The 21,508-nt window shown below is 38.0% G+C and overlaps 1 protein-coding gene across 5 annotated transcripts in view; it reads left to right on the forward strand.

The window, feature by feature from the left end:
- The window catches only part of Tpx2 (TPX2 microtubule nucleation factor), a 54,266-nt gene that overhangs the window by 26,373 nt on the left and 6,385 nt on the right, over nucleotides 1-21,508 (forward strand). For all 5 annotated transcript variants that reach the window (XM_071608824.1, XM_027945306.2, XM_071608826.1 and 2 more), the window contains 10 exons: nucleotides 1,078-1,199; nucleotides 2,486-2,637; nucleotides 4,479-4,650; nucleotides 6,890-7,031; nucleotides 7,832-8,048; nucleotides 14,627-14,722; nucleotides 15,832-16,008; nucleotides 16,560-16,706; nucleotides 18,845-18,956; nucleotides 19,609-19,796. In XM_071608824.1, coding sequence (XP_071464925.1) covers nucleotides 1,078-1,199; nucleotides 2,486-2,637; nucleotides 4,479-4,650; nucleotides 6,890-7,031; nucleotides 7,832-8,048; nucleotides 14,627-14,722; nucleotides 15,832-16,008; nucleotides 16,560-16,706; nucleotides 18,845-18,956; nucleotides 19,609-19,796 — 1,525 coding nt within the window. The remainder of the gene's footprint in view (nucleotides 1-1,077; nucleotides 1,200-2,485; nucleotides 2,638-4,478; nucleotides 4,651-6,889; nucleotides 7,032-7,831; nucleotides 8,049-14,626; nucleotides 14,723-15,831; nucleotides 16,009-16,559; nucleotides 16,707-18,844; nucleotides 18,957-19,608; nucleotides 19,797-21,508) is intronic.

The following is a 21,508-nucleotide window of genomic DNA, read 5'->3' on the forward strand; positions in this document are numbered from 1 at the left end:
CGCTCTACCACTGAGCTACAACCCCAGCCCCTGGCCTTAGACTTTTAATCCTACTGTCTCAGCCTCCTGAGTCTCTGGGATTATAGGCATGTGGCACTGCACCTGGCTAAATAGTTTTTTTTTAATTCATATAGGTAAGAAATGAAATGACAGGGTTGAGATTTGAACCCCGGTTGACTTTACTTCTGTCTTCTCTATTACACTTACATATTCTTTGTTATATTTGTTGGTAAATATTTTCCCTATTCTTGTTTTTTTTCTTCAGTATTAGGAATCAAGCCCAAGATCTTGCAGATACTAGGCAAGCACTATACCTCTGAGCTACATCCCCAGTCCTCTTTTTTTCCCATTCTACTGTTTTTTGTTTTTGTTTTTTTTTAAGTTGTAGATGGACACAATACCTTTATTTTATTATTTTTTTTAATATTTATTTTTTAGTTTTCGGCGGACACAACATCTTTGTTTGTATGTGGTGCTGAGGATCGAAACCGGGCTGCACGCATGCCAGGCGAGCGCGCTACCACTTGAGCCATATCCCCAGCCCTATTTTATTTATTTTTATGTGGTACTGAGGTTTAAACCCGTGCCTCACATGTGCTATGCAAAATGCTCTACAGCCTCACTGTTCTACTGGATTTTTTTTTTAATTTTTTTTTTAGTTGTAGATGGACACACTACCTTTATTTAATTTAATTTATTTATTTATATATTTTTTAATGTGGTACCCGCAATCGAACCCAGTACCTCATGCATGCTAGGCAAGTGCTCTACCACTGAGCCACAACCTCGTCCCTGGATTTTTAAATATAATTTTTTATATGGCATAAAAGCTAATCATTGCACAGATTTGTGAGTCTTTTGTAGTATATTTTATAGTCTGTTTTAGCTATATTTTTTCCGAAAAAGTATGCATATTTTTTATAGTGTTATCTAATTAAGCCAATATCTGCTTATTAGATAATATTTTTGGATTTTGATACTTATCATAGATTAAAAACAGTCTATATAATACCTTTAAGTTCTTGTGAATCATTGGGCCTCTTTCTCCTCTCATCTCTTTTAATGATTTCCCTTTAGGCAGAAGGTTTTAAAAAGTACTGAGGAGCAAGAGTTGGAGAAGAGAATGAAAATGCAGCAGGAAGTGGTGGAGATGCGGAAAAAGAATGAAGAATACAAGAAACTTGCTCTTGCAGGAGCAGGTCAGCTTGGCTCTGGTTGAGACTAATTTTTGAGGGGTGCTTTTTATAATCTGAGGGTTTTCTGAGGTCTCTAAAGCAAAAAAAGGCTTTCTTGGTAGTCATCACTAAAGGCTGGGTGTATTAAAAGACTGGACATGAATTCCATTTATATCCCAATGATTATTCCCTAAAACATTTTATCTGCATTGGCCCTTCCTTAGGTGTGCTAGTCCTCCTCTTTGTATTAGAAAAAGTAGGAACTAGGATTGAGACAAAAGGCAAAATAACTATACAGGCCAGTTTGTTGTTTCTTCCTTTTATCGTAAAGGCAAAAAGAGCTGAGTCAACTTCACTTGTAGCTGTGGAGGAAAAGTATAACTGAGGGAAAAGGTTACAGTTTTGCTTTATTTTGACATAGATTTATTAAGTCAAAACTAAAGAGTCGGCTTACTGGGTTGAAAAAGCACCCATGGAGTTTATAAGGTTTACTTCTTAGGGATGCTAAGTTTGCGTTTAAAGTCATTGTATAGGGAGTGATAGTGTAGCTTAGTAGCAGAGCACTTGACTAGCATATGTGGGGTTCTAGGTTCAGTCTCTAGCACCCCACACACAAAAAAGATCAGTCCATAGCTTTTCCTATCAAAAGTATTCTAGTAATTTTTTCTCCAGAGTAATGATTATACCTAGGAAATGGGATTCTTCCCTTTGCTTGTATCTGACCAAAGGGCTTGAAACCCAGTAGGACTTAATAAACATGACATGTGTTAGTGTCCCTGAGGACTGTTTTCAGTTCCAGGTTACATGTAGATAGTAAACAGTTAGATCCATGGTAATAGGAATACCAAAAGGGTTAGAGTAAAAGAGGATTTAATGATGTTCTCTATTCTTTTTGTGTTAGGGGAGGTGGGTAATGGGGATCGAGCCCAGCAGTGCTTTACTACTGAACTATATCTCCAGTCCCTTTTTATTTTTTATTTTGAGACAGTTTCTTGCTGAGTTGCCAAGGCTGTCCTCAGCTTTGTGATTCTCTTGCCTCAGTCTCCTGAGTTGCTGGGATTATAAGCAGGAGCTACTGCACTCAACTGATGTTCTCTATTCTTTTTCTTTTTAAAAGAGAGAGAGAGAGAATTTTAATATTTATTTATTTTTTATTTTTTTTGGCGGACACAACATCTTTGTATGTGGTGCTGAGGATGGAACCCGGGCCGCACGCATGCCAGGCGTGCGCGCTACTGCTTGAGCCACATCCCCAGCCCGATGTTCTCTATTCTTAATGTTATCTCTGTTTTACTCTGCTTCTCACTTAGGGCAACCTGTGAAGAAATCAGTGAGCCAAGTAACTAAATCAGTTGACTTCCACTTCCGCACAGATGAGCGAATCAAACAGCACCCTAAGAACCAGGAGGAGTATAAGGAAGTAAACTTTGTATCTGAACTTCGAAAGCATCCTTCATCTCCTGTATGTTGATAAACTAGTTCAGTTCAGACTTCAAGTGTAGCATTTGTGGTCACTTTTTACAGTAGTACAATTCAGAGAATTATATATTTTGAATTTAAGTAAATCTTTTGTAAACTGTGTGGCCTTGGATAAATCATTCCTTCCTGGGAACTATCTTACTAAGTTGCTCTGAAAATTTAATTGAGAAGATGCATAAAGCACATTCAGTTTGAGAAACTGAAGGTATAGGCATTTTTACTGTCATAAAATTCTTGACTCTTACGTTTGCAAAATTTTATACAAAATATAAGAGAGGTTATGGGAAAAAATGAGGTTGGGGCAGATCACTCAAATTCTATTAAATAAAATTATTTATTATTTATTAAAATTATTTATTAAATATTTGTTAAATAATAATAATTCAAAAAATTCTAGAACTAATCTAGTCTCATTTGTAGTTGGCATCATCATTATTAATTATCTCTTTTTTTTAAAGATGGACACAATATCTTTAGTTATTTATTTTAAATATTTTTATTAGTTATTGATGGGCCTTTATTTATTTATTTGTATATGGTGCTGAGAATCAAACCCAGGGCATCACACATGCTAGGCAAGCGCTCTACCACTGAACCACAGACCCAGCCGTATTTATTTATTTTTTTATGTGGTGCTGAGGATCGTACCCAGTACCTCACAAGTGCAAGGCAAGCGCTCTACCACTGAGCTATAACCCCAGCCCCTGGCATTATCAGTTTTTTTTTTGTTTGTTTGTTGTTGTTGTTGTTTTAATATCTTTTAGTTGTAAATGGATATTTTAAAATTTTATTTATATGCGGTGCTGAGGATTGAACCCACGGCCTCACACATGCCAGGCAAGTGCTCTACCACTGAGCCACAACTCCAGAGCATCATCAGTTTTTAAAGTCGGTCAGTTTTTTTTTTTTTGTAGTTGTGGATGGACAGAATGCCTTTATTTGTTTATTTTTATGTGGTGCTGAGGATCAAATTCAGTGCCTCACACATGCTAGGCAAGCGCTACAGCCCCAGACCAGTCTTTTGCAGTCTTAAACCCTGAATTTGTGTTCCTTTTAAGATATATCCTTAATTTTTTCTTCCTGTCAGAGACTAGTTTTATTAAAATTAATGATTTAAGGAGTAGGCTTTTTCATCAGTCATCTGCCTGACCTGATGCAGACCCACAGCCTGGTCAATTGACTTTAAAGGGTTTGGGTAGGATGCCTTTGCAGCATTTTTTCCCCATTGAATTCTAAGAAAGTTTGGTCTTGATTAATTCAAAATACTCACATGCTTGGGAAAACTAAGTACTATTGCACAATAATAATAATAATAATAATAATAATTTGTTAAATGCTAGATTTTTTTTTTTTTTTTTTTTAATAATGGGAGATTAGTGCAGTGATGCATGGGTGTAATGCCAGCTACTTGGGAGACTAAGGAGAAGGATTGCAGTTTTAAGGCCAGCTTCCATAACTTAGTAAGACCCTGTCCCGAATTTAAAAAGCCAAAAAACAAAAAGGGAGCTGGGAATGTAGCTCAATGGTATTACACAGTTTATTTATTCATTCATTCTTGCAGTTCTGGGGATCGAACCCAGGGGCACTCTATACTGAGCTACCTTCCTAGCCCTTTTGTTTTGAGACAGGTTCTTGCTAAGTTGCCGAGGTTCACCTCAAACTTGGAACCTTCTTACCTCAGCCTCCTGAGTTTGCTGAGATTTCAGGTGTTCACCACCATGCCAGGCTTATACTTTTATTATTTGTGCAGAATATATGCCTTATAGTAGATCTGTGCTCTTTTATTATAACATTTTGTTTGTGGAACAACTTTTCTTTTCATAGGCTCATGTGCTTAAGGGATGTACCATTACAAAGCCTTTTAACCTCTCCCAAGGAAAGAAGAGAACATTTGATGAAGCAGCTTCTACATATGTGCCCCTTGCACAGCAAGTTGAAGCCTTCCATAAACGAACTCCTAACAGATATCATTTGAGGAGCAAGAAGGAAGATTTTAGTAAGTTTTCTACTAATAAAACTGGCTGGAGCCTTCTCCTAGAATTCTTCACATAGGTGGAGTGATTGTTCTTTAAAAGGAGGATGAAGAGTGAATAGTGTTAGTTCAAATGCTGGTGGGTTTCTGGGTTTGACGGTGAACTGATGAATGGGTTCTAATCTAATAGTTTCTATATTTATGAAAATAATTTCTAAACTAAGCCTGAAGAGTGGAGGTATTATAAAATAGTTGTCAATGAGAGACTAGGGCTAGTGTTCTAGATAAAACAGAATGTGATCATTTTGTTTTTGAGCTCTCTAAAATTTTTATATCCTTGCATAGGCATTGTTTAGCACTGTATTAGGTAACCACAAAAGTTCCTTTATAAAATATAGCATTTCTTCTTTGGTACCAGGGATTCAACCCAAAGGGTACTTATCCTCAGAGCCATATCCCCAGTTTATTTATTTATTTATTTATTTATTTGAGACAGGGTCTCATTAAGTTGCTGAGGCTGGCTTTGAACTTGTGATCCTCTTGCCTCAACCTCCTGAGCTGCTTGGATATTACAGGCATGTGTCTGTACATCTGGCTATGTACATACAGTGTTTCTTTTTTTTTTTTAAGGAGGTACTTGAGATTGAACCCAGGAGCACCTTACCCCTGAGCTACATTCCTGTCTCTTTTTATTTTTTATTTTGAGACAAGGTCTTGCTAAATTGCTTAGGGCCTTGCTAAATTGCTAAGGCTGGCTTTGAACTTGCAGTCTTCCTGCCTCACCCTCCCAAATTGCTGGGATTACAGGCATGCTCCACTGTGCCTTACCATACAGCATTTCTTAATGTTTTCATTTTGTCAGATTTTATATTATAGGAATAATGAAAAAAGATTTTGGGGGGTTTGTTACTGAGGATGTATCCTTGCTTATGCTGGGCAAGTGCTCTATCGCAAAGTTATATACCCAGCCTTTTTTTGTTGTTTGTTTTGAGACAGGGTCTCATTAAGTTGCCATGGCTAGCCTTGAAATTGAGATCCTCGCTTGTCATGGTGGCACACCCCTATAATCCCAGTGGAGAGAGGCTGAGGCAGGAGGATAGCGACTTCAAAACCAGCTTCAGAAACGGCGAGGTGCAAAGCAACTCAGTGAGACCCTGTCTGTAAATAAAATACAGAGTAGGATTGGGGATGTGGCTCAGTTGTTAAGTGCTCCTCAGTTCAATCCCCAGTACCTCCCTTCCCATAAAAAAAATAAATTGGGATCGTCTTGCCTCAGTTTCCTGAGTAGGGTTATAGGCATATGCCACTGCGCCCAGCAAAATATCATTTTTTTTTTTATCCTCATGGAAATTTAAATATAAAACTTGGCTTCTCAAATAATATATGACTGTAAGATTTAATCTGATATGTCCTGTTCTTAGAATTCTAGTTGTGGCAAATGGAAACAAAAATCTATTTTATACACATTTTACTTTATACAGATATAATTATGCTTGTACTAAAAAATAAATTAGAAAAATATATGTATTTATTTTTTTTTTTTTTAAGTTGTAGATGGGCACAAGACCTTTATTTTATTTAACCCAGTGCTTCATGCATGCTAGGCAAGTGCTCTACCACTGAGCCACAACCCTGGCCCCCTTGTATATATAATTGAAGCATGACTTATTTCCAAAATAAATAGATTTGGTTTTGATTTTCTCCTGTTATGTGATAAGAACTAAATTAGAGGACTCATTCTAAATAATTATGAGAATTGCCAGCATTGTCTCTGGCCAGGTAAATTAGTATTTTCTATGAGTGGTGGTGATTGTCTTAGTAGTTATGCTTTGACATAGTTTTTTTTTTTTTTTTTCCACTTCTTTTTTTACTGATGCTTTGATATATGGTTTTGGGAAATTTATAAAATTGAGATTCATTTCTTGAGCTTTGTAAAGGTCTTATTTTTAAAGCTAGATTAAAGAAATCTTAATTGTCAATGACAGAAATAGAAAATGCAGCCTGGTGGATTGCCAATAAACCCATCAGATTTGAATGGATATTAGATTTAGAAGATGACAGGAATTTAATTTACCAAAAGGCTACCCCTCAATAAATAGTGATAGTAAGAAGGGAGTATTTGTTAAATAGTCTGACAGAGCAGAGCTGAGTGGGGAGGGCTAGCCACTCTGATTTTATTCATCTTTGGGCTTCCTAGTTGAGTCAGCACTTGTAGGTACAGTAGATCTTAGGAAACGAGTGAATATCTAATCTTGCTTTATAGGTGTGTTACCCTCCAAATCATCTGTGACCAAGATGTCCAGAGACCCACAAACTCCCTTACTACAAACCAAATACCGGGCAAGGCCTGTTACCTACAAAAGTGCAGCGGAACAGGAAGCTGAGGAGCTTGAGAAACTGCAGCAGTAAGTCTCACTGGCAGTATCTGAGGAACGCTTCCAAGGACTGCCTGCTTTCCTCTCAGTTCTTAAAAAATTAAGGAAAAAAACAAAAAACTTTTTTAATACTAGGGATTGAACCCAGGGGTGCTTTACAAACACTTAACTACATCCCTATTCATTTTTATTTTTGAGAAAGCGTCTCATTAAGTTGCTGAGGATCTCACTAAATTGTGATCCTCCTGCTTTGCCCTCCTGAGTTGCTGGGATTGCAGGCTTGCGCCACTGCACCTGGCTTTCTCTTTGTTCTATAAGAGTGATAGTTGCTGTTTTCTTTTCATGAAACTTTTGTAGGCTCTGTAGGCTGTGTATCTGCCTCTATGATTAATGTCCTGAAAGTGGGAATATGCAGATGTCCTGATAAAAATCTAATGCATAGGTTGGAATGGGAGAGCTTCTTACAATTCTAATTAAGAAATGTCCTGTTTGTGGCTACTTAAGAGATTTTTACAATTATTAGTGGAGCAAACTGGAACTTAATAAGGTTAGCATTGGAACTTATCTTCTATATATTTGTTTTATTCCTATTTGTGCCTTTTTTAAGGGAGGAGAAGCTCCTCTGTGAAGAGAAGTCCAATCTTAAAAGTGGAAATGTTGAGACTGTCTCATTGTTCTATACTTGAGAAGTAAAGATAATGACTTTAGAGAGAGAATGGAAATTTTATCATGTATGATTGGTCATCTTAGTGATGATTATTTTTTGTTTTTTGCTTCACTTTGTTGTTTGTGTAGTTTATTTATTTGTGGTTGTCATTAAACTCTCACAGGTACAAATTCAAAGCACGTGAACTAGATCCCAGAATTCTTGAAGGTGGGCCTATCTTGCCCAAGAAACCACCTGTGAAACCACCCACTCAGCCTATTGGCTTTGATTTGGAAATTGAGAAAAGAATCCAGGAGCGAGAGCCAAAGAAAAAATCAGAGGATGAATGCTTTGAATTTCATTCCAGACCTTGTCCTACCAAGATCTTGGAAGATGTTGTGGTAAGAACAGTTGAGGCTTTGTGTGCTGGCCGAAGTGTTCTGCCTGTAGCTGAATATCTAACCATTCACAAATGTACTAGTGGGTACTGAGAGCAGGACATTATATTAGGAGCTGGGAATTTAAAGAGACGCAGCAGAAGTAGAATTTGCTCTTAGTACATAAAGTCCAGTAAAGGAAGCGATATGCACTTAAATGATATAAAATGCAGAAGTGTTCAGAGAGATGACAGTTTAAAGTACTATAGGAATTCAGAGGAGAGAATTTTTTCATTCAGAAGGCTCAGGGAATGCTATGTTTGCCGTGATAGTTAATGCTTGTGCTATATGCCAGGCACTGCTCTCTGCCCTTCTCATATACAGTCATCCCTCAGTATCCATGGGGGATTGGTTACAGGACCCCCACAGATTCTCAGGTCTGCAGATGCTAAAGTCTCCTATATAGAATAGTGTAGTATTTTCATATAAACCACATGTATCCTATTATTTATTTTTTTTGAGACTGGGTCTTACTATGTTGCTTAAGCCAGGCTTGAATTCCTGGCTCAAGTGATCTTGCTTCAACCTCCTGAGAGGGTGGAACTAGGGGCGGGGCACATGCCGTCACTCCTAGCTTACTGTTCTCTCTTACTTGCTTTAGAGTCACCATGGTTTTCAGTGAAACTACAAGTATTATACCTTTCATTGGGTACCTAATTTTGTTTATTCTATTTTCTTAGCACTAAGTCAAAAACAACCTGAGATTATGTTTTCCAGGGCTTACAAGAATTATGTTTATGCTTACAAATGGTTCTATCCCCCATATCCTCTTTTAGTTGAAAGCTTTTTAAATGTGAGACTTCTTTTCTATTTATAGTGTCTTCCCCGCTTCTTTGTTATGAACTCATACACCATAGGCCAAACTCTTACATATAGTGATTAGTCACTAAGAGTTGTGCATTCTTTGTCATTAACTTCTTAGAAAACAAGGTCCTGAATATGACAGGACAATGGTAGGTTGACTGCACACCTCAGGACCTTAAGCCTGAAGGGCTCAACATATTTGTTTTATACACTAGAAAATTGAGACCCAGAAAAGAGAAACTGTATCCTCAAATCTTTCATGACAGTCATCTGGTACCTTGCTTTTAATAGCATCTTTTTTGCTGGGCATGGTGGTGTATACCTGTAATCCCAGCAACTCTGAGGCAGGAGGATTTAAATTTTAAGGTCAGCCTCAGAAATTTAATAGACCTTATTTCTAAACAAACAAACAAACAAATAAACAAATAAATAAATAGGGGCTGGGGATGAAGCTGCAGTGGTAAATGCCCCTGGGTTTAATCCCCAGTACGGGGGGAGCGGGGGGGCATCTTTTTCTCCTCCAAACTCCTGGCCTTTCCTTTCCTGTGTGCTTTGTTCTTTAATTCCCATGCCATGTTCTCAGTTTTTACTTTACCCTGGTTCCTTACATATCAACACTGGCTTTATATATTTTAAAAATCAATTCACTTTGTAGCTTCAATGTTTGTATATATGTATGTGTTTGTATATGTTTATTTATTTATTTGTGTACTGGAGGTTGAACCTCGGGGTACTTTACAACTGAGCTACATCCCCCGCCTTTATTTTTTTATTTTGAGACAGTCTTGCTGAGTTGCTTGCCATCCTCCTGCCTCAACCTCCCAAGTTGCTGGGATTACAGGCATGTGCCACTGCCCCCAACATTTTAAAGTAAATTTAAAGGAAACTTTTAAGCAAATACATAAGTGGAAAACCTACCCCTTTCCCCTTGAATAACATAATAATAGTTAACACTTAATATAAAGCTTACTATATAACAGGATTTTATTCTAAGCTCTTTACTTTGTTTTTACATATGAAAAAAATATAATTTTTTCCTCAGGAAAAACAGGAAATTCGGGAAATACTACATTTTGCACCTCACATTGATTTGTAGTTGGTCCTAACCCTTTTTGGAATAGTTGCTGAAAATATTGGCTGTTTATCCAGAACCAGGGTGTTCGCCCTGCTGATAGAATGTATGTGGACAACACTAGAAGTTTGCATGTTTTTCCCTGAGAGAAGCATAAGACAAACAGAAGTTCTGGGGGAGCCATCTTTCCAAGTAGCCCCTCCCATTTCCATTTTGGAGGATTTGCCTGAACTATGCAGCCAGTTAGCACTTAGACATGTGCCACTTCTCCCTGTAAATCAAAGGCCCCACTGCTCCCCCTCCCCCGACTTCCCAAATCATTGGGGCTCCCTAAGCCCTTGCTGTCCTGGACCCAAAATACCAACTAGGATTTGGCCTAAATTTCAGCAGTCCCACCTAGTCAATTGGAAAGTGGGGCTTCTAAACATCAATTTATATCTGTGCCTTATTTCCACAACCGAATTTGGAGAGACAGGCATCTAATTTGTCACCTTAATTAGATTTTAATATTAATTAAAAACTATATAAAGTGCTTTTAGGTTCTTAAAGATAGACATGATATAAATAAATGGTTTATGATCAAGAACAATAAATATATAAGTAAAAATAGCTCTAGCAAGGTGACCTTCTAAGCTCTTTACTTTTATATAATAACTTATTTTCTCACAATCACCCTATGAGATGAATACTGTAGGTACTTGCGTTAGTCCATTTTGCAGTGAGGAAGCAGAGATAAAATAACTAGCCAGTGGCAGAACTAGGATAGATAGTATGGCCCCAGAGTCCTCTTGTCTTAAAATGGAAGATACCTTTTATTTGTTTTTCAGACCCCCTCCCCCACCATGCTATGGATCAAACCCAGAGTCTCATACATACTAGGCAAGTGCTGTACCACTGAGCTACACCCCCAGCCTGATGATATCTTTTAAAACAGAAAATTCTTAGGACATATGTGATTATTTAACAAAAATGTTTGCATCCTACCTACAGTCTGTATCACCAGTTGTACCTGAAATCCATTTTTGAAAACTCTGATTAGGAAATTATTGTAAGTTTGTTGTGCTCTGGAGAAGCTAAGACAGAGTGGTAAGTGGGGAAGCGTGACTAAAGCTCATTAAATGTTGATTGCAGTCTGAGAGTAGCACTGTTCCAGGTTATGTCTTTTGAGAATTCTGAATAAACAGATCTGTGAAGCAGTAGGTAAGTCAATAAGGTGGCACTGAATTAATGTGTGCTGAAGGAAAATGTTCACCAAATTCAACTGGTTCTCAGAATCCCTCTGGGGCTCTTATTACAGAAACAGATTTCTGGGCCCCAGCCCTGTAGTTTTGATTTGTTGTATGCTGTGTAGAGGCAGCCGCGGTGACAAGCTGTGTGCCTGACTTGCAGTAAGCAGCCAGGTGTTAATAGTAATAGCTGTCATTTTATTGAGTGCTTATATTGTCCCGAGTGCTTAATGTAGATTATCTTATTTATTTCTTATAATAGCTTTAAGAAGTGGACTTTTTATCTCTATTTTTAAAGTGATAAAACAGTAAGAGGGGTCTGATAAGCAGTACCAGGATTTAAGCCTATCACTTCCTTAAATGCTATATTATTCTATTCTATAATACTTACTGTTATCATTGTTTACTTTGGCACATGCAGGTTTCAGGTTTGACACTTGCTGCTTGTTGCTCTCCCTTCTAAAATTTAAGGAATTTCATTTCAAGTCTTTGTTTCTAGAGAATCAAAGCATAGAAGGAGATGTATTTTCTTCTATCCTCTTCATTTTTTCAGAAAGGGAGGCTTTCAAAGGGCATTGCACCCAGAGAAACATTTTAAAAAGCTGGTGGCAGAATTGAGATTAACTCTCTTAACTTCTGGTCTTGGACTTAGAACAGAACTGAAGAAATCTGCCTCTCAGAGACTGATTCAGCATGTCTGCCTGCTGCTGTCATGCCCCATCCATGTGCCCCTAGTGCTGAAGTCCTATTTCCATGTGTCCTTAACACTGGTTCTTGTGCTTTCCACTTGTGGTTGAAGGTGGCAAGAGGACAACAGGACTGATGAGAGATGGGCTTGAGCAGCAGTGGGCCTGAGGCAGAGATGAAGAAAGGGCTCTTGGGGCAGAGGCAGAGTGATGAAAGCCTTGCGCATGAGGGTGTGAAATGGGAACTTGGTGCCTGTATCTAATGGGGGGGCTGGGGCTCCTGAGGTACATGTGGTATCAGTGAGGCCAGTGAGTAATTTTAGCAGAGATATTTAAGGGATGACTTAGGGAGACTAGCAGGGTTTTTTTGTTTGTTTGTTTGTTTTTTCTTTCTTTCTTTGTGTACTCCTTGGGATAACGTTGCTTTGTAGTAATTTCCTAACTGCTTTGGGACAGGCTTGAGAGCTTATTCCAGGGCAATTGGGGGCATTTCCTGCATTTCAAGTGTTCATCCCCAACTCCTTCCTTGCTGTTTTTCCTAAATGTGTCATCTGTCCACCTACATTGCCCACTTCTAACCTCACATCACCTCTTAAGAGATACCTTCCCCAAACTTCCCATTGAGGGAGTGTGTTCCCCTAGTAGCCTTTAGCCCCACATTCTGCTGGGTTTCTTTAGAACATTTGTGAAAATTAGAAAATATTCACTTTATGACTTTTTTGTTTTTTTGGTATTGGGGATTTAACCAAGGGGCGCATAACCACTGAGCCAAGTTCCAGTCGTTTTTTTGTTTTTTACTTTTTTATTTTGAGACAGGGTCTCACTAAATTGCTTAGGGCCTTGCTAAATTACTGAGGCTGGCTTTGAACTTGGGATCGTCCTACCTCAGCCACCCAAGTTGCTGGGATTACAGATGTCTGTCACCCAGCCTGGCTAATTTATTACTTATTGATTGTGTTTTTTCCATTAAAGTGTGAAACCCTTGAGAACAAGGACCATCAGTAACTCCTACAAATACAGGATAACCAGATGTGTACAGTACAAGCTGACATAGATACTGGGAATTCCAAGACATGACCTTCTTGTTCTTAAAGCTTGCGCAGACTGGTAGAGTGGACTAACATGTAAACAAATACGTAGAGTAATAGTAATCAACATATGTTCAGTTACTACCAGGTCTTCTTGTAAGTGCAAAGGAATGGAAATGGCAATATCCTAGTCCTCAAGGAGCTTATGATTTAAACTTAAAATAACAAGAAATCTTCATTTTTTTCTGGAAGTCTGATTTCCTTTTATTTCAAATCAAGTCTCCAGTTGGTTTTTATTGTAGTAGAGAAGGGGTGTGGGTGGATAGTTGCTACAAAGATGATTTTCTTAGCCATGTCCTCCCCTCAACTAGTGAGGATTGATCTCACTCATAATGTCTCTGTCATGGCCTACCTATTAGAGATTTCCATTGCTCCTCTTTTAAAATGTAGATCTCTACTGGTTGGATTAGAGGGAGGAAACAGGAAAGGGGGGATTATTTTAGAACTAAAGGAGTCCTTGGATATTTATTTCAGTTAAATTATTTTATGAACCCCCTCGCCCTGCTCCTCTCCAGGCCTAGAAGGCTATCTGATGTGCCTGGTTTTATAGGCTGGAAGCAGAACTGGGCCTGGCTCATTGTTCTTTCTACTTCCACATGCCATTGGTGCATTCAGTCAAGATGTGCTCATGTCCACCTATGCTGGATATTGTAACAGCAGGTTTTGTTGTATGTAAATTATTTCTTGGATTCTTGCCACTCTCATTACAAGACTGCTGAACTGGATTTCACTATGCTAGTGATAGCACTCTTTAGAAAACATAAGAAATTTCATAGCAGAGTGAGTATTCCTTCACAGAGTGAGCATTCCTTCACAGTGGTCACCTAGAGGGTTTATAAATCTGTTCTAATCTAAAGGTGTTTAGAACTATAAGAAAGATTTTTTTTTTTTTTTTAAATAAAAACCTCTGAGTAGCCCAAGATAATAGAGGCAGAAATAATTTTGTTAAATGAAAGATAAAAGATTGAGCAACTAAGTGTCTGGCATGGTCCAAAAAGTGGCTTTCAAAACCACTCCAAGAAAGACATTCCAAACATGTTTTGAGCAGGTGCAGCATTGTTGGGATTAAGGAGAAGTCTCCCAAGGTATCTTCATAGAGTCCAACATACAAATTCTCATGCATTCATTCAACAAATATTTACTGAATGCCTTATCCTTGCCAAGGTCTGTGTTAGATGCTAGGGGTTGATGGAATAAAATAGTCCTTACCTTTGAAAGCACTTATAGTCTAGCTGAGGCGGATGAACATCTAAACAAATAAGTGCAGTGAAGTTTTGTAGATATAGTCATCTCTCCTTGTTCCTATGCAGATTCAACCAAATGTGGTTGGAAAATATTGGGGGGGAAATTACATTTGTACTAAACATGTACAGACTTGTTTTCTTGTCATTATTCCCTAAACAATTCAGACTAACAACTTTCCGTAGCATTTACATTATATTAGGTATTATAAGTAACTAGAGAAAGTATAAGTTTTATGCAAATATACACCATTTTTATATGGGATTTGAGCATCTGTGGATTTTGGGGGCGGTGTTTACTTCTACAGGTTCTAGGAGCAGAGATCTGTTGTCATGATACATAAACTTCTCTTTAAGAAAGTGATTTAATCTTTCATAGTGGAGGTTGTTGCAGGATGTTTAACTGAGTTATGTGTTCCTTCCAGGGTGTTCCTGAAAAGAAGGTACTTCCAATCACTGTCCCCAAGTCACCAGCTTTTGCATTGAAAAACAGAATTCGAATACCCACCAAAGAGGAAGAGGTAATTCCCTGGGAGTAGGGGGATTCTTTTTCCTTCTGCATAGTCAATCTAAGCCTTACCTTTTTTTTTAATAGATCTTTATTTTATTTATTTATGAGGTACTGAGGATCGAACCCAGTGCCTCACACATGCAAGGCAAGTGCTCTACCACAACCTCAGCCCCTAAGCCTTACCATTTCTTAATTCTAAAAGAGATATAACACAACCATATTTAAAGTTATCTTTAAATATGGTATTAACATTTGATCATCTTTTTTGCTCATCCAAGAGTAAAGTAGTTGGTAATGTATGAATCTTCTGACTGTCACTGATAATAGGTTACAGTTTATGGAAACTGTGGGGAAGAATTAGGTATTGGAGGCTTGTCTGCTTCTATAGTTTTGAAGTCAGTCAGTCTTTGTAAAGTGGATCAAAAATTGCCAACCTCTGCATTTTATTTGCCTGAGTTATAGTCATTATTCAGTGAGGGACTTTTAAATTCATACTAAATAGTCACATTGGCCTTGCAGTTACATCCACCTCGTCCTATCTCTGTTAACCCAAGGGTCACAAAGGTGACTGTTTAGTGATGTTTCATGAAATTGTAATATATAAACTGTCATTGATCATACTAGTATCTTATTACATCTCCCATTTATCTATAAATATCCAGAGTTAGGGTAATTTTATAGCAGATCTCAAGCATAAGCCTTTTTATAGTTCATTTGAAACTAAAATACACAGTTATCTTATGTTACCAGCTTGAACCCAAACAACTTACTGGTCCTATTCTGGGTTTGGCAACCCAGTCACATTAACTCCAGTCACATGTTTTATTGGAGTCTGGAGGCTGGGTCAAAGAAGAGGCTAAGGTATATACCTGGTTAATGTATTTCTTATCTTCATTTTATTCATACTGTCTGACCTCATTTAATTTTTATAACATTCCTGTGAAAAACTTCAGATTTAAAAAAAAGAAAGACAGGAAAGGAAAGAAATAGGAAGCTAAAACATCTAAGGTTGAGGGACTTGCCTTCATTAATGGCTTACCCCTATAGTATCTTCTGACTGCATGCTGAGGAGGTAGGAGAGAATGAGGAGTCTTGTTTCTAAACTGCAGTTTCTCTTAGGAAGAGGATGAACAGGCAGTGATAAGAGCTCAACCTGTGCCACATTATGGGGTGCCTTTTAAGCCCCAAATCCCAGAGGCAAGAACTGTGGAAATGTGCCCTTTCTCCTTTGATTCTCGGGACAAAGAACGACAGTTGCAGAAGGAGAAGAAAATAAAAGAACTGCAGAAAGGGGAGGTAGGTGTTTCCTTTTCTGCAAGTAGGATACTGCTTTTCTTTGAGCCCTCAAATATAACCTCTTATGTAGTACTTTTAACTGTAAAATCACTACTTTCCTTTGATCCCTCTTAAGAATTTTATGAAATAAAACAGGGCAAATGATTTTAAGTAATCCTTTTTTTTTTTTTTTTAATTTCTTGGTGTAGATGGACATAACATAATGCCTTTATTTTTATGTGGTGCTGAGGATCGAACCCAGGTCCTGCCCATGCTAGGCGAGCGCTCTACCACTGAGCCACAATCCCAGCCCCTTAAGTACTTCTTTTGGCAGAAGGAGGTTAAATGACTTCCTCCTAGTTATTGGGAGCATACTGCCAGTTATTGGCAATATTGGGAGGAAAACCTAGATTTCCTTTTGGGTTCATTACTCTTCTCTGAAAGACCATGTGCTGTTTAGAAAACTGGCTAGCCATCCAAACTTTTCAGGTTCTTCCACATATTTTGGAGGAGCTCTTGCCTTCTAACCGAAGAGGTCTTCATCTTAAATTTTATGTTTTCTTTTGCATTAGGTGCCCAAGTTTAAGGCACTTCCTGTGCCTCATTTTGACACCGTTAGCCTGCCAGAAAAGAAGGTGAAGAACGTGACCCAGATTGAGCCTTTCTGCTTGGAGACTGACAAAAGAGGTGCTCTTAAGGCACAGATATGGAAGCACCAGGTGGGAGCCTGGGGAGAGCAGCCAAAATGTTGGTTGGTTGATGGGTGGTTGGTTGGCTGTTTGGTTGGTTTGACTGGCAGACCAACTATACTGAAAATCATCTGGGAAAACATACTTGATTATTTCTGTGTACTCTGTCTAAATCAAGGTTCAGCACGTTTTCTGTAAAGGACCAGATAGAAATTATTTTAGGTTTTATGGGTTAGAAGAGCCTCTACCACATACTGTGTGCCTGTGTTTTCAATCCTTTGAAAAATGTAAAAAACATTCTTAGCTCAAGGGCTGGATCAAAACCATTTGCAAGCTGGATTTGGCCTTTAGGCTGAAGTTTTCTGACCCCTGCTTTAAGTGATCATCTTGGGAATGTGAGAACTCAGGCTTCTTTTGAGTCAGGAGTCTGAGAGCTCCATCTGTTAGACTCATTCATTAAGTATTCACTCTGTTCTATTGACTGCTTTGGTAAGAAACAGGATGCAAGAAAAAGTTCTCAATATGATATGCTATTTTCTCAGCATGGTGTGTGATAAACTTGCTCTTTATAGATAACAAAATAATTAAAAGCAATTGATTGGTTATTGGCTTGTTTAATTGGGATGTATTTCTACCCAGTTGAAAAACATTTTTAAAAATTTTTGTGTTCGTCCGTATTTTTATGCCATCACTTATCCTGGACTCTGCCCCAAAGGAGCTCTAGGCTAGTCATTATTTGTAGGAATCACTCCTCTTGAAGCCCAAGAGATCTGATTGCTCTGTGACTGAGTGCAGGCCACCTTTTGGCATTGTTTTGTAGAAAACCTAAGGACTGCTGCTTTGGCAATAGTAGTAACTCTCCCTTTCTTAAGGACCAAGACATAGGATGTCTTGTGGGGCATTTTCTATCATTTTTTTTTTTAAGTTTCTCAAATACTTAACAAAAGTAAAGTGATAATGATATAATAAACTTTCATGAACCTAACACCTTCTGTAATGATTAAAACATGGAAAATCTTATTTCACCTGTACTTCTACCATTTACTCCTCCATTGTATACGTTACCTACACGACATTACTTTGAACTGAATCTCTATTCATCAAAAATACTTGAGCTTATATTTAAAATATAAAGACTGGGTTAAGGGTGTGACTTTATTTGTATAGGGTATTTGCCTAACATGTACAAACCTCTGGATTTGATATTCAGCATCACACAAAAAAATAAAGACTTACTTAAAACAAACACAATAATATCAAAAAAGATTAACAGTGATTCCTATATAGAGACAAATAGTCAGTAATCAAATATCCTTAAATTTTTCATAATTGAAACAGTTGACTTGTTCAAATCAAGATCAAAATAAGGTCCACATTACGTATTTGTTTGATAAATCTCCCTCCTTTTTTTTTTTTAAAGAGAGAGAATTTTTTTAGTATTTATTTTTTAGTTTTTCGGTGGACACATCTTTATTTTATTTTTATGTGGTGCTGAGGATCGAACCCAGTGCCCCGTGCATGCTAGGCGAGCACGCTACCCCTTGAGCCACATCTCCAGCCCTTGTTTGGTAAATCTCTAAGTCTCAATCGGTGAACTTGTCTCTTTGTATTTTATTTGTTGAGTGAACTAGATTGTGTAGATTTTTCCACAATCTGGATTTTGCTCATATATTGCATTTAAAGTATTCCTCTGTTTCCTATAGATCTAGAGGCTTGATTAATTCTGGTTAGGGTTTGTTTGTTTTTTGGTGGTGTTTTTTTTTTTTTTTTTTTTTGTGTGTGTGTGTGTGTGTGGTGCTGGGGATTGAATCGGGGCTTTGCACATATATACCAGGCATGTGCTTTACTGCTGAGTCACATCCCCAGACCAGGAGAATGTTTTATAGTGCTATTGCATGGTATCTAATGAATCACATCGGAAGGCATATAATATCTAGTTTTTTAGAGTTTTTGTGATGTTAAAATAGGCCTTAAAAATATCTTAAAGATATTTTCTAGTTCTCTGAGTGGACTCTAGATTCTGGGTGGTGGGAGAAGAAAACTAGAGGTTAGATCACATCATCTTCTATCTGGAATGCCAAAGCAGTTCAGAAACACTAGATCTTGAGTTAATGTGTTGGTCATGGAAGTTGTGCACTTGCCTGTCTGACAGTCTTTATTCCTAATAGCTGGAGGAAGAACTGAAACAACAGAAAGAAGCAGCTTGCTTCAAGGCTCGTCCAAATACCATCACCTCCCAGGAGCCCTTTGTTCCCAAGAAAGAGAAAAAATCAGTTGCTGGTAGTGTTCTATGATATTTTGGGGGTTTGGGGCAGAATTATAAGATTTCCTGGGGGAAGTGGGACTCAGTTGTATCAGACAATACTTGGTTCACCCAGAGTGTTGGGTTTTAGAGGATGGTGGTTTTTCTTCCCTTAGACCCAGTCTTTTGCCTCTATTGAATCTAGTACCTTGTTGAGTTTCAGAATGGGCTGGGGACAGATTGGTATAACATGAGCCTTGTTAGAAACCGCTGGCCTTTTAGTAAGTTACAGGCCCTCTGTACCAAAGAGTAGCAAGTAAATGAGAGAGGAAGTCTAGGGTGTCCTTCTGGAGTTCTAGGTGAAGCCAAGCCTTAGGTACAGAATATTTGATTTCTTAAGCACTAGGTGGTGTGTTAGAAAATTGGGATTCTTCTACCACCATCTTAAAAGCACTATATAGTTTTGAGCTTACTTCACCCTTGTGGGTCTTGTTTTTATTCCATTTACACTAGATGATTTCCAGGGGCTCTTACAACTCTTAAAATTCTAAGACTTTTATATAAGTGGTTTACTCTGCCTTTCTTTTAGCAGGGCTTCCTTAGAGTCTCTGCTACTTGGCTCAATCCTGGGGAGCTGGGTTCATGCAAATACTTCTTATGCACCAATATTCTTTCTGTTTCTGTACTCAGAGGGCCTTTCTGGTTCTCTAGTTCAGGAACCTTTTCAGCTGGCCACTGAGAAGAGAGCCAAGGAGCGTCAGGAGCTGGAAAAGAGAATGGCTGAGGTAGAAGCCCAGAAAATCCAGCAGCTGGAGGAGGCCAGGCAACAGGAAGAAGAGCAGAGGAAGGAGGAGCTGGCCAGGCTACGGAAAGAATTGGTAACTGGGCATGAGTACTGACTAACCCAAGGTTTTCTCTGTTTTGTTTTACCTTACCTCACCTTGTTCTAAACAGGATCTACAGTGGCCTGCAAGGCTATCTCAAAGATAAGTAAAAAAAAGAGAAATCATCCAGACGTAGGGTGGGGGGAGGAGGTTGAGGTGTGAATGAGGCAAAAGATGTATACATTGTAGTCTAAATATGAGCCACAATTTTGGCCCTTTTTAGGAACCAACCTGTTAGTTATGACACTAATATAAAACCAATTTTTTTGAAATATAAAAATATATTCAAAAATATATTTATAAAAAATATATATTCAACATACTTGAATATATTGAATATATTAAAAAGTATATTTATTAAAAAAAAGCAAAAACATTTATCCTTCATATAGTAATTAGACAGAATTTCTTCCAGGGAGCTTCATGAAGAAGACATCATATGATATAGTCATACACAGTGATGTATTTCCTAGGATTCTTTTTTGTTTACTTTTTAATTTATTTTATTATTCTGTGCTTAACAAGAAACAATGCATTTTACAATCAGACCAGAATACTTAGGGAAGGATGTGGAAACTGTGTAGCAACTATATATTTTTCTTTCCTCTTAATATTTGGCTCAGACTTTTTGGAGTTACAGTGTTTGTTGGTCTAAGTAATCCTCATGGTGTAGGTAATCGCACTAGCATAATGATTTAGATATTCATTATCTCCCCCACCGAAAAATCATAATTCACCTTAAGGATCCCATTGTCAGCCAGACTCATTGGTACATTTCTGTAATCCCAGCTACTCTGGAGGCTAAGGCAGAGGATTGCAAATTCAAGGCCAGCCTGGGCAACTCAATGAGTCTGTCTCAAAGATTTTTTTAAAAAGCGTTGGTGGTGTAGTTTAGTTGCAGTGTCTTTACTGTGGCATGAGTGAGGCCCTGGGTACAGTCCCCATCCAGTATCCCCAAAACAAACCAAGTGCATGTCTAACTGTTGAAATAGATACCCATAGATGACTATGCCCACGGGAAGGCTCTAAGGACAACTTCAAGAGACTATAGCCTCGTGGGACATCCAAATTACTATTTGCTGATTGAATGAGAAAACAAGTTCTCAGTCCCAATGCACTCATAAAATCACCCTCAACTTCTTTGATTTTCTTCAATACTTGGTACCTGCATCTTATGTTTGTCCCTACTACAGAACTGTTTCTTACAGCAGTTCTCAAAATAGGTTGAAGACTGCATTCTAAACACAGTTAGTGCCAGTTCTCTCTCTGCTAATCTGGCTTGAATCAGGATTGATTGTAGAATATCCAAAAGAATGGATGGGACCATGTCCTTTACAGTGCCCTTTCTGATTATTGTTTTTTTCTTTACTTTTTGTATTTTGTTTTGGTCCATTTTGGTGAATATGAGTAAGTAAGCCTAAGATTATAGCAAATTTCTAATTTGTGACTCTTTTTTTCTGTTGCAGTTGAGTTATAGCCCCATAACACCCTGTAGATCATACTGGAGATGTATTTGACATTGTTAGTGAAAGCAAGGGAACCCAAGAAAGACCTGTAGAAGCTCCAAAGCTCATAACGCTTTTCCATTTTACTGTGTTGCCCCCTGTGCCTTTAAATTCATGACTGGGATCTATAGGACTGTACAAACATTTTCTCTAAAAGGAAAAATAAAAACAACTGTGAGCATAGTTCTCTGACATCTCTCT

This window comes from Marmota flaviventris, chromosome 2, assembly GCF_047511675.1.
Source record: "Marmota flaviventris isolate mMarFla1 chromosome 2, mMarFla1.hap1, whole genome shotgun sequence".
Taxonomy (NCBI): Eukaryota; Metazoa; Chordata; class Mammalia; order Rodentia; family Sciuridae; genus Marmota; species Marmota flaviventris.